Genomic DNA, 12,889 nt, shown 5'->3' on the forward strand with positions numbered 1-12,889 from the left:
GATCTGCTTTATAGCTCTGACGAAAGAAATACACCCCAAAAAAAAACGTACACTGCAGTGGACATTTGTCATCTGTTTTGTATCTCCTACAAAACAAATAGGCCAAAAACAAACGTCCACTGCAGTGGACATGTGTGATCGGCTTTATATCTCTGAAAAAAGAAATAGACCAGAAAAAAAAACTTACACTGCAGTGGACATAGGTGATCTGTTTTGTATCTCTGATGAAAGAAATACAGCTCCACCAAAAAAAACGTCCACTGGAGTGGACATTTGTGATCTGTTTAGTTTTTCTGACAAAAGAAATAGACCAAAAACAAGCGTCCACTGCAGTGGACATTTGTGATCTGCTTTATATCTCTGAAAAAAGAAATAGACCAGAAAAAAAAACTTACACTGCAGTGGACATAGGTGATCTGTTTTGTATTTCTGACAGAAGAAATAGACCAAAAATAAACGTCCACTGCAGTGGACATTTGTGATCTGCTTTATAGCTCTGACGAAAGAAATACACCCCAAAAAAACGTACACTGCAGTGGACATTTGTCATCTGTTTTGTATCTCCTACAAAACAAATAGGCCAAAAAGAAACGTCCACTGCAGTGGACATTTGTGATTGGCTTTATACCTCTGAAAAAAGAAATAGACCGAAAAAAACCCGTATACTGCAGTGGACATGTGTGATCTGTTTTGTATCTCTGACACAATAAATAGACCAAAAACAAACGTCCACTGGAGTGGACATTAGTGATCTGTTTTGTATCTCTGACATAACAAATACACCTAAAATAAATGTCCACCGGGGTGGACATTAGTGTTCTGTTTTGTATCTCTGACAAAACAAATAGACCAAAAACAAATGTCCACTACAGTGGACATTTATGATCTGTTTTTGTATCCCTGAAAAAGGCAATATCCTCCTAAAAACAAGCGTCCACTGCAGTGGACATTAGTGTTCTGTTTTGTATTTCTGACACAAGAAACAGACCCAAAACAAGCGTCCACTGCAGTGGACATTTGTGATCTGCTTTATATTTCTGAAAAAAGAAATAGACCCCAAAATCAAACATCCACTGCAGTGGACATGTGTGATCTGTTTTGTATTTCTGACAAAAGAAATACACCAAAAACAAGCGTTTACTGGAGTGGACATTTGTGATCTGTTTTGTATTTCTGACAAAAGAAATAGACCAAAAATAAACGTCCAATGGAGTGGACATTAGTGTTCTGTTTTGTATTTCTGACAAAAGAAATAGACCAAAAAACAAGTTTCCACTGCAGTGGACATTAGTGTTCTGTTTTGTATTTCTGACAAAAGAAATAGACCAAAAACAAGTGTCCACTGCAGTGGACATTAGTGTTCTGTTTTGTATTTCTGACAAAACAAATTCACCAAAAATAAATGTCCACTGGAGTAGACATGTGTGATCTGTTTTGTATTTCTGACCAATTTTTTTTTTAACCAAAAACAAGTGCCCACTGCAGTGGACATTAGTGTTCTGTTTTGTATTTCTGACAAAACAAATTGACCAAATATAAACGTCCATTGGAGTTGACATTAGTGTTGTTTTGTATTTCTGACAAAACAAATTGACCAAATATAAATGTCCACTGAGTGGACATTAGTGATCTGTTTGGTATTTCTGACAAAAAAAATGGACCGAAAACAAGTGTCCACTGCAGTGGACATTTGTGAATTGTTTTGTATCTCTGACCAAAAACAAACGTCCACTGCAGTGGATATTAGTGTTCTGTTTTGTATTTCTGACAAAAGAAATAGACCAAAAAAAAGCGTCCTCTGCAGTGGACATTAGTGTTCTGTTTTGTATTTCTGACATGAGAAATAGACCAAAAAGAAGTGTCCACTGCAGTGGACATTTGTGAATCGTTTTGTATCTCTGACAAAAGAAATAGACCCAAAAAACATCCAATGTAGTGGACATTTATGCTCTGTTTTGTATCTGAAAAAAAAAAAATGGACCCAAAAAAACGTGCACTGTAGTGGACATTTATGAACTGGTTCATATCTCTGACAAAACAAATAGACCAGAAATAAACGTCCACTGGAGTGGACATTTGTGATCTGTTTTGTATTTCTGACAAAAGAAATACACGTTTGTAGACCAAAAATAAACGTCCACTGCAGTGGACATTTGTGAACTGGTTCGTATCTCTGACAAAACAAATAGACCAGAAATAAACGTCCACTGGAGTGGACATTTGTGATCTGTTTTGTATTTCTGACAAAAGAAATACACGTTTGTAGACCAAAAATAAACGTCCACTGCAGTGGACATTTGTGAACTGGTTCGTATCTCTGACAAAACAAATAGACCAGAAATAAACTTCCACTGCAGTGGACATTTGTGATCTGTTTTGTATTTCTGACAAAAGAAATACACGTTTGTAGACCAAAAATAAACGTCCACTGCAGTGGACATTTGTGAACTGGTTCGTATCTCTGACAAAACAAATAGACCAGAAATAAACGTCCACTGGAGTGGACATTTGTGATCTGTTTTGTATTTCTGACAAAAGAAATACACGTTTGTAGACCAAAAATAAACGTCCACTGCAGTGGACATTTGTGAACTGGTTCGTATCTCTGACAAAACAAATAGACCAGAAATAAACGTCCACTGGGGTGGACATTTGTGATCTGTTTTGTATTTCTGACAAAAGAAATACACGTTTGTAGACCAAAAATAAACGTCCACTGCAGTGGACATTTGTGAACTGGTTCGTATCTCTGACAAAACAAATAGACCAGAAATAAACGTCCACTGGAGTGGACATTTGTGATCTGTTTTGTATTTCTGACAAAAGAAATACACGTTTGTAGACCAAAAATAAACGTCCACTGCAGTGGACATTTGTGAACTGGTTCGTATCTCTGACAAAACAAATAGACCAGAAATAAACGTCCACTGGAGTGGACATTTGTGATCTGTTTTGTATTTCTGACAAAAGAAATACACGTTTGTAGACCAAAAATAAACGTCCACTGCAGTGGACATTTGTGAACTGGTTCGTATCTCTGACAAAACAAATAGACCAGAAATAAACGTCCACTGGAGTGGACATTTGTGATCTGTTTTGTATTTCTGACAAAAGAAATACACGTTTGTAGACCAAAAATAAACGTCCACTGCAGTGGACATTTGTGAACTGGTTCGTATCTCTGACAAAACAAATAGACCAGAAATAAACGTCCACTGGAGTGGACATTTGTGATCTGTTTTGTATTTCTGACAAAAGAAATACACGTTTGTAGACCAAAAATAAACGTCCACTGCAGTGGACATTTGTGAACTGGTTCGTATCTCTGACAAAACAAATAGACCAGAAATAAACGTCCACTGGAGTGGACATTTGTGATCTGTTTTGTATTTCTGACAAAAGAAATACACGTTTGTAGACCAAAAATAAACGTCCACTGCAGTGGACATTTGTGAACTGGTTCGTATCTCTGACAAAACAAATAGACCAGAAATAAACGTCCACTGGAGTGGACATTTGTGATCTGTTTTGTATTTCTGACAAAAGAAATACACGTTTGTAGACCAAAAATAAACGTCCACTGCAGTGGACATTTGTGAACTGGTTCGTATCTCTGACAAAACAAATAGACCAGAAATAAACGTCCACTGGAGTGGACATTTGTGATCTGTTTTGTATTTCTGACAAAAGAAATACACGTTTGTAGACCAAAAATAAACGTCCACTGCAGTGGACATTTGTGAACTGGTTCGTATCTCTGACAAAACAAATAGACCAGAAATAAACGTCCACTGGAGTGGACATTTGTGATCTGTTTTGTATTTCTGACAAAAGAAATACACGTTTGTAGACCAAAAATAAACGTCCACTGCAGTGGACATTTGTGAACTGGTTCGTATCTCTGACAAAACAAATAGACCAGAAATAAACGTCCACTGGAGTGGACATTTGTGATCTGTTTTGTATTTCTGACAAAAGAAATACACGTTTGTAGACCAAAAATAAACGTCCACTGCAGTGGACATTTGTGAACTGGTTCGTATCTCTGACAAAACAAATAGACCAGAAATAAACGTCCACTGGAGTGGACATTTGTGATCTGTTTTGTATTTCTGACAAAAGAAATACACGTTTGTAGACCAAAAATAAACGTCCACTGCAGTGGACATTTGTGAACTGGTTCGTATCTCTGACAAAACAAATAGACCAGAAATAAACGTCCACTGGAGTGGACATTTGTGATCTGTTTTGTATTTCTGACAAAAGAAATACACGTTTGTAGACCAAAAATAAACGTCCACTGCAGTGGACATTTGTGAACTGGTTCGTATCTCTGACAAAACAAATAGACCAGAAATAAACGTCCACTGGAGTGGACATTTGTGATCTGTTTTGTATTTCTGACAAAAGAAATACACGTTTGTAGACCAAAAATAAACGTCCACTGCAGTGGACATTTGTGAACTGGTTCGTATCTCTGACAAAACAAATAGACCAGAAATAAACGTCCACTGGAGTGGACATTTGTGATCTGTTTTGTATTTCTGACAAAAGAAATACACGTTTGTAGACCAAAAATAAACGTCCACTGCAGTGGACATTTGTGATCTGTTTTGTATCTCTGAAAAAAGAAACATCCTCCTAAAAACAAGCTTCCACTACAGTGGACATGGGTTTTGTATCTCTGACAAAAGAAATAGACCCAAAACAAACGTCCACTGCAGTGGACGCTGGTCCTCAGGAGGACACGTCCCGCCGTGCTAAGTAACCAATGTGTCCTCTGCTCCACCCTCCAGGCGAGGCGGTCCATCTGGCCAGAGATTTCGGGTACGTGTGTGAGACTGAGTTCCCGGCCAGAGCCGCCGCAGAGTACCTGTGCAGGCAGAGCGAGCCCGACCAGCTGCCCACACGACGCAGCATGCTGCTCGCCACCAAGTGAGTTTGCACCACTTAGCTCTCATCATTTTAGGAACACATAATATCAGAACATTATTATTGGAAGAAAGAGAAAAATATTAAAGATAGGGATTTTTAAATTATTTTTAAAATATTGTAAATGGTCATCAGTTAGGTAATTCACAAAAAGACGGATGTTTGAAGAGAAGCTGTTATTTCCCCAAAATGATCTGTCCTCTACAGTGGACATTTGTGTTTTGCATAATAGGGCTATTTCCCCCCCAAAAATCTTAAACAGTATCCCTGTTATGCAAAGTTGTTGAAACCAGCATCCAATGCAGTGGAAATTTTGTGTTTTGCAGAATAGATGTATTTTTTTAGCATCCATTGTAGTGGACATTTGTGTTTTTCACAAGAGGACTATTTTTTGTTTTTGCATCCGCTGCAGTAGACGTTTTTGTTTTGCATAAAAGGGGCTGATTGTTTCCCCAAAATATAAGACAGTCCAATCATGCAAATCAAGTTGTTATATTTTCCTGACAACTGCAGTGAATATTCGTGTTTGGCAGAATAGGGATTTTTTTTTAGCGTCCACTGCAGTGGACATTTGTGTTTATCTAATATGGCTGATTGTGCCCCCCAAATTAACAATAAACCCTTCATTCGAATACAGTTGTTGAATTCGACTGACAACCAGTGTCTACTGCAATGGACATTAATGTTTTGCAGACGAGGGCTGTTTTTTGCGAGTGTCCACTACAATGGCAATTCGTGTTTACATAATAGGACTATCTGTTCCTCCCCAAAAAATTTTTATAAATAAAATACAAATATTCTCACCACATTATGCAAATAAATCTGTGGACATTTGCGTTTTGCAGAATAGGGCTATTTGTTCTCCCAAAATAAAAATAAAAAGCCCTATTACGCAAATAAAGTTGTTTGCCCGAAAACCAGCGTCCACTGCAGTGGACATTTGTGTTTGGCAGAATAAGGCTACTTGGTTTGGTGTCCACTACAGTGGAAATGTGTGTTTTACATAATAGGGCTCTTTGTTCCTCCAAAATAATAAAAAAAAAAAAGCCACATTATGCAAATAAAGTTGTTGTATCCTCCTGACATCCAGCGTCCACTGCAGTGGACATTTGTGTTTGGCAGAATAAGGCTACTTGGTTTGGTGTCCACTACAGTGGAAATGTGTGTTTTACAGAATAGGGCTATTTGTTCCTCCAAAATAAAAATAAAATGCCACATTATACAAATAAAGTTGCTGTATCCTCCTGACAACCAGCGTCCACTGCAGTGGACATTTGTGTTTTGCAGTATATGTAGAAAAAATGTTGGCATCCACCTTAGTGGAAAGCTGTGTTTTGCGTATTTGTGCTATTTTTTTTTTAGCTTCCTCTGCAGTGGACATTTGTATTTTGCCGAATATGTAAAAAAAGATTTTTTGGCATCCACCTCAGTGGATATCTGTGTGTTTTGCGTATTAGTGCTATTTTTTTGCGTCCTCTGTAGTGGACATTTGTGTTTTACAGATTACGGCTATTTATTTTTTAGCGTCCTCTGCAGTGGACATCTGTGTTTTACATAATAGTGCTATTTTTTTCAGCATCCACTGCAGTGGACATTTGTGTTTTACAGACTATTGCTATTTTTTTCTCAGCATCCACTGCAGTGGACATCTGTTTTACATAATAGTGCTATTTTTTGTTAGCGTCCACTGCAGTGCACATCTGCGTTTTACATTATAGTGCTATTTTTTTAGCGTCCTCTGCAATGGACATCTGTGCTTTACATAATAGTGCTATTTTTTTTAGCGTCCTCTGCAGTGGACATCTGTGTTTTGCATAATAGTGATATTTTTTTTAGTGTCCTCTGCAGTGGACATCTGTGTTTTCCATAACAGTGCTATTTTTTTTAGCGTCCACTGCAGTGGACATCTGTGTTTTACATAATAGTGCTATTTTTTTAGCGTCCTCTGCAATGGACATTTATGTTTCACAGATTACGGCTATTTTTTTCTCAGCGTCCACTGTAGTGGACATCTGTGTTTTACAGATCACGGCTATTTTTTATTTTTTTTTAACATCCACTGCAGTGGACATCTGTGTTTTACATAATAGTGATATTTTTTTAGCGTCCTCTGCAGTGGACCGCTACATTTTACATAATAGTGATATTTCTTTAGCGTCCCCTGCGGTGGACATCTGCATTTTACATAATAGTGCTATTTTTTTTAGCGTCCTCTGCAGTGGACATATGTGTTTTGCATAATAGTGATATTTTTTTTAGCGTCCTCTGCAGTGGACATCTGTGTTTTACATAACAGTGATATTTTTTTTAGCGTCCACTGCAGTGGACATCTGTGTTTTACATAACAGTGATATTTTTTTTAGCGTCCTCTGCAGTGGACATCTGTGTTTTACATAAAAGTGCTATTTCTTTAGCGTCCTCTGCAATGGACATTTATGTTTCACAGATTACAGCTATTTTTTTCTCAGCGTCCACTGCAGTGGACATCTGTGTTTTACATAATAGTGCAATTTTTAAGCGTCCCCTGCAATGGACATTTAGGTTTTACAGATCACGGCTGTTTTTTTTTCTCAGCGTCCACTGCAGTGGACATTTACGTTTTACATAATAATGCTATCTTTTTTTTTTAGCGTCCTCAGCAGTGGACATGTGTGTTTTACATAATAGTGCTATTTGTAAACATCCTCTGCAATGGACATTTAGGTTTTACAAATCACAGCTGTTTTTTTTTTCAGCATCCACTGCAGTGGACATTTACGTTACATAATAATGCTAAATTTTTTTTAGCGTCCTCTGCAGTGGACATCTGTGTTTTATATAATAGTGCTATTTTTAAGCGTCCTCTGCAATGGACATTTGTGTTTTACATAATAGTGCAATTTTTTTTTTTTTTTGCGTCCTCTGCAGTGGACATCTGTGTTTTACATAATAGTGCAATTTTTTGTGTGTCCACTGCAGTGGACATCTGTATTTTACATAATAGTGCTATTTTTAAGCGTCCTCTGCAATGGACATTTAAGTTTTACAGATCACGGCTGTTTTTTTTCCCTCAGCGTCCACTGCAGTGGACATTTACGTTTTACATAATAATGCTATCTTTTTTTTTTGCGTCCTCTGCAGTGGACATCTGCGTTTTACATAATAGTGCTATTTTTTAGCGTCCTCTGCAATGGACATCTGTTTTTTACAGATCACGGCTATTTTTTTTTAGCATTCACTGCAGTGTTCATCTGTGTTTTACATAATAGTGCTATTTTTTTTTATTTTTTTTTTAGCATCCTCGGCAGTGGACATCTGTGTTTTACATAATAGTGCTATTTGTAAACGTCCTCTGCAATGGACATTTAGGTTTTACAAATCACAGCTGTTTTTTTTTTCAGCATCCACTGCAGTGGACATTTACGTTACATAATAATGCTAAAATTTTTTTACCGTCCTCTGCAGTGGACATCTGTGTTTTATATAATAGTGCTATTTGTAAGCGTCCTCTGCAATGGACATTTGTGTTTTACAGATCACTGGTGGGGGTTTTTTTCAGCGTCCACTGCAGTGGACATTTACGTTACATAATAATGCTAATTTTTTTTAGCGTCCTCTGCAGTGGACATCTTTGTTTTACATAATAGTGCTATTTTTAAGCGTCCTCTGCAATGGACATTTGTGTTTTACAGATCACTGCTGGGTTTTTTTTCAGCGTCCACTGCAGTGGACATTTACATTTTACATAATAGTGCTATTTTTTTTTTTTTAAGCGTCCACTGCAGTGGACATCTGTGTTTTACATAATAGTGCAATTTTTTGTGTGTCCACTGCAGTGGACATCTGTATTTTACATAATAGTGCTATTTTTAAGCGTCCTCTGCAATGGACATTTAGGTTTTACAGATCACGGCTGGGGGGTTTTCTCAGCGTCCACTGCAGTGGACATTTACGTTACATAATAATGCTTTTTTTTTAGCGTCCTCTGCAGTGGACATCTGTGTTTTACATAATAGTGCTATTTTTAAGTGTCCTCTGCAATGGACATTTGTGTTTTACAGATCACTGCTGGGTTTTTTTTCAGCGTCCACTGCAGTGGACATTTACGTTTTACATAATAGTGCTATTTTTTTTTTTTAGCGTCCTCTGCAATGGAAATTTGTGTTTTCCAAAATAGGGCTATCTATTCCCACAAAATTCAAACATAGCCTTATTGTGCCAAACACCAAAGTCCACTGCAACTTTACAAAACAACTTAATGCTCGTAAATTAAAGTGAAGTGAATTATATTTATATAGCGCTTTTCTCTAGTGACTCAAAGCGCTTTACATAGTGAAAGCCAATATCTAAGTTACATTTAAACCAGTGTGGGTGGCACTGGGAGCAGGTGGGTAAAGTGTCTTGCCCAAGGACACAACAGCAGTGACGAGGATGGCGGAAGCGGGGATCGAACCTGCAACCCTCAAGTTGCTGGCACGGCCACTCTACCAACCGAGCTGTACCGCCCCCAAAAAAACGATTGCACTTTTACACGCAGAAAACAATGTGCAATACGTATAAATACAATGAATTATATAATTTAAATGATAATCATGTTTAAAAAATAATCGGGAGGTTTCCTACAGCCACAGTTTTCAATGCCACGCGTATATTTAAGTTCCCGAAACATCCGTCTGACTCCTCCCCTTCCTTTCAAGGGAGATCTGCAAGGAGTTTGTGGACCTCATGTCCCAGGACCGCTCTCCGCTCGGGGGCAGCCGACCCACCCCCTGCCTGGAGCCCAGCCTCCAGGGGAGCCTCACCCACTTCAGCCTGCTCACCCACGGCTTCGGCACCCCGGCCATCTGCGCCGCGCTCTCCGCCTTCCAGAGCTACCTGATGGAGGCCATCAAAATGCTGGACAAGGGGGACGGGGGCGGGAAGAGCCACCACGACAAGGAGATGAAGCACCACCGCAAATAGACGCGGGACAAACTCCTCTGTGGATACTCTCTCCTGAGGTAGCTGTACTGTCATGTGTGTCCACAAACACCTCTCTTCAAACGGACCTCTCCTCGCAAGTAGCACCATCGGGACCAGCAGTATTTTGAAGCTTCCAATGGAAAGGATCTTGGAACATTTTGGAGGCGTGCGAAAGCCATATCCGAGGCAACTTAGGTCCCGGAGACCTCTACTTGTAGTTCTTGGCGGGGCGCCGGTGAGGAGCGGAGCTGCATGTGTCCTTCGTGGACGGAGGCGAGCGGGGAAGGAGCAGGTGTTCTGGCGGCACATGCCCCCCATTGGAATGAATGCGGCCCCTGCATCCGAGCATGTGTATGAATTAGAGGAAGGCCAAACCCAAATGCTGAAAAGCATCCTGGGAGCGCTTTTTGTTCCCATAAGCTAATAAATCATACATTTCATCCTTTTTAGTGACAAAATACAAAAATATCGCATTTTTTATTGTAGTCAGGTGAGACTATTCCTCGGACTCATACACATGCACAGAACCAGGGTGAAGTTAAGAATACGAGCAAATCATTTTGTACTTTCTGTGTATGTTTATTATTATTATTCATGTTATTACTGTTGTTATTATTGTATTACAGCATAAATGTAATATATTATTAAAAAAGTAAGAACGGACGTGTTTTATGGCTGTTTTAAGGTTTAATGCCGTTATTTATTTTTATTTTTATTTGTCCCAATAATGACAATATTTACGAGTGCCTCTGCACTTATGTTTGGCCCCAGAGGGCCGCGTCTAACAGTGAATACTAGTATTACACAATTGTTTATACATTTTATTAGTAGATTTTCTTTTTTAAACTAAAATGTTAAAAAAAATTGGGTAAATTGCAATAATTTCACCTCAAAATTTAAATGGAAAAACAGTACTGCTGTTTTTATGGTGAAAAAATGCATCTCAGTTGCCAGAATTTTACTGTAAAATTTACAATATTTTTTTTTTTACTGTGAGAAAAATGTTGAGCTGCCAGTATATATATATATATATATACCGTATTTTCCGCACTATTAGCCGCACCTAAAAACCACAAATTTACTCAAAAGCTGACAGTGCGGCTTATAACCCGGTGCGCTTTATATATGGATTAATATTAAGATTCATTTTCATAAAGTTTCGGTCTCGCAACTACGGTAAACAGCCGCCATCTTTTTTCCCCGTAGAAGAGGAAGTGCTTCTTCTTCTACGGCAAGCAACCGCCAAGGTAAGCACCCGCCCCCATAGAACAGGAAGCGCTTCTTCTTCTACTGTAAGCAACCACCCGCCCCCGTAGAAGAAGAAGAAGCGCGCGGATATTACGTTTCATTTCCTTTGTGTGTTTACATCTGTAAAGACCACAAAATGGCTCCTACTAAGCGACAGGTTTCCGGTTCATGAAAAGACGCAATCTCTCCATCCGCACACGGACTACTATTTCACAGCAACTGCCTAAAGACTTTCAAGAAAAGCTGGCTACTTTCCGTGCATATTGTAAAAATAAGGTAGCTGAAAAAAAGATCCGGCCAGAGAACATTATCAACATGGACGAGGTTCCACTGACTTTTGATATTCCTGTGAACCGCACTGTGGATACAACGGGAGCACGTACGGTGAATATTCGCACCACAGGGAATGAGAAGTCATCCTTCACTGTGGTTCTAGCTTGCCATGCTAATGGCCAGAAACTTCCACCCATGGTGATATTCAAAAGGAAGACCTTGCCAAAAGAGACCTTTCCAGCCAGCGTCATCATAAAAGCTAACTCGAAGGGATGGATGGATGAAGAAAAGATGAGCGAGTGGTTAAGGTAAGTTTACGCGAAGAGGCCGGGTGGCTTTTTTCACGCAGCTCCGTCCATGTTGATATACGACTCCATGCGCGCCCACATCACGCTGGTTTTTAATATATTATTAAAGTTTGACTGACCTATCTGACTGTTTTTTTGACATTCCTTTAGCGCAGTTAGATGCGGCTTATAACACGGGGCGGCTTATAGGTGGACAAAGTTTTGAAATATGCCGTTCATTGAAGGCGCGGCTTATAACCCAGGGCGCCTTATGGTGCGGAAAATACGGCATATATATTTTTTTTTACCGCAAATCAACAACTGTAGATTATTTGGTGTATTATTGTAAACGCCAAAACAACACCAGTTTATTACAGTAAAAAAAAAAAAGTACTGTTTTTTTCATTTCGAGAAACATGCTGTAAAAACCACAGTAAATGTCAAAAAATTTGAATACTAGTATTACACAATTTTTTTATGCATTTTATTAGTAGATTTTTTTTAAACTAAAATGTAAAAAAATAGGGTAAGTTGCAATAATTTTACCTCAGAATGTAGTGTATATTACTGTAAATGGAAAAACAATACTGCTGTTTTTATGGTAGAAAAAAAGGCAGCTCAGTTGCCAGAATTCTACTGTAAAATTTACAATAGTTTTTTTTTTACTGTAAGAAAAATGTTGGCACCTGAGCTGCCAGTTTTTTTTGTTTTTGTTTTTTTTTACCGCAAATCAACAACTGTAGATTATTTGGTGTATTATTGTAAACGCCAAAACAACACCAGTTTATTTCAGTTAAAAAAAAAAGTACTGTTTTTTTCATTTCGAGAAACATGCTGTAAAAACCACAGTAAATGTCAAAAATTTGAATACTATTACACAATTTTTTAATGCATTTTATTAGTAGATTTTTTTTTAACTAAAATGTAAAAAAATAGGGTAAGTTGCAATAATTTTACCTCAAAATGTAGTGTATATTACTGTAAATGGAAAAACAATACTGCTGTTTTTATGGTAGAAAAAAAGGCAGCTCAGTTGCCAGAATTTTACTGTAAAATTGACAATAGTTTTTTTTTTACTGTAAGAAAAATGTTGGCACCTGAGCTGCCAGGTTTTTTTTGTGTTTTTTTTTTTTTTTTTTTACCGCAAATCAACAACGGTAGAGTATTTGGTGTATTATTGTAAACGTCAAAACAACACCAGTTTATTA

General features: G+C 38.1%; 1 protein-coding gene across 1 annotated transcript in view; it reads left to right on the forward strand.

Moving 5' to 3' along the window:
• The window catches only part of tfap2e (transcription factor AP-2 epsilon), a 38,480-nt gene extending 27,938 nt beyond the window's left edge, over positions 1-10,542 (forward strand). Inside the window, exons 7-8 of the mRNA XM_061983162.1 lie at positions 4,797-4,935; positions 9,609-10,542. Coding sequence (XP_061839146.1) covers positions 4,797-4,935; positions 9,609-9,873 — 404 coding nt within the window. The 3' untranslated portion in view covers positions 9,874-10,542. The remainder of the gene's footprint in view (positions 1-4,796; positions 4,936-9,608) is intronic.
• Positions 10,543-12,889: the final 2,347 nt, after the last annotated feature.

Source organism: Nerophis lumbriciformis, linkage group LG21 (genome assembly GCF_033978685.3).
Source record: "Nerophis lumbriciformis linkage group LG21, RoL_Nlum_v2.1, whole genome shotgun sequence".
NCBI lineage: Eukaryota > Metazoa > Chordata > Actinopteri > Syngnathiformes > Syngnathidae > Nerophis > Nerophis lumbriciformis.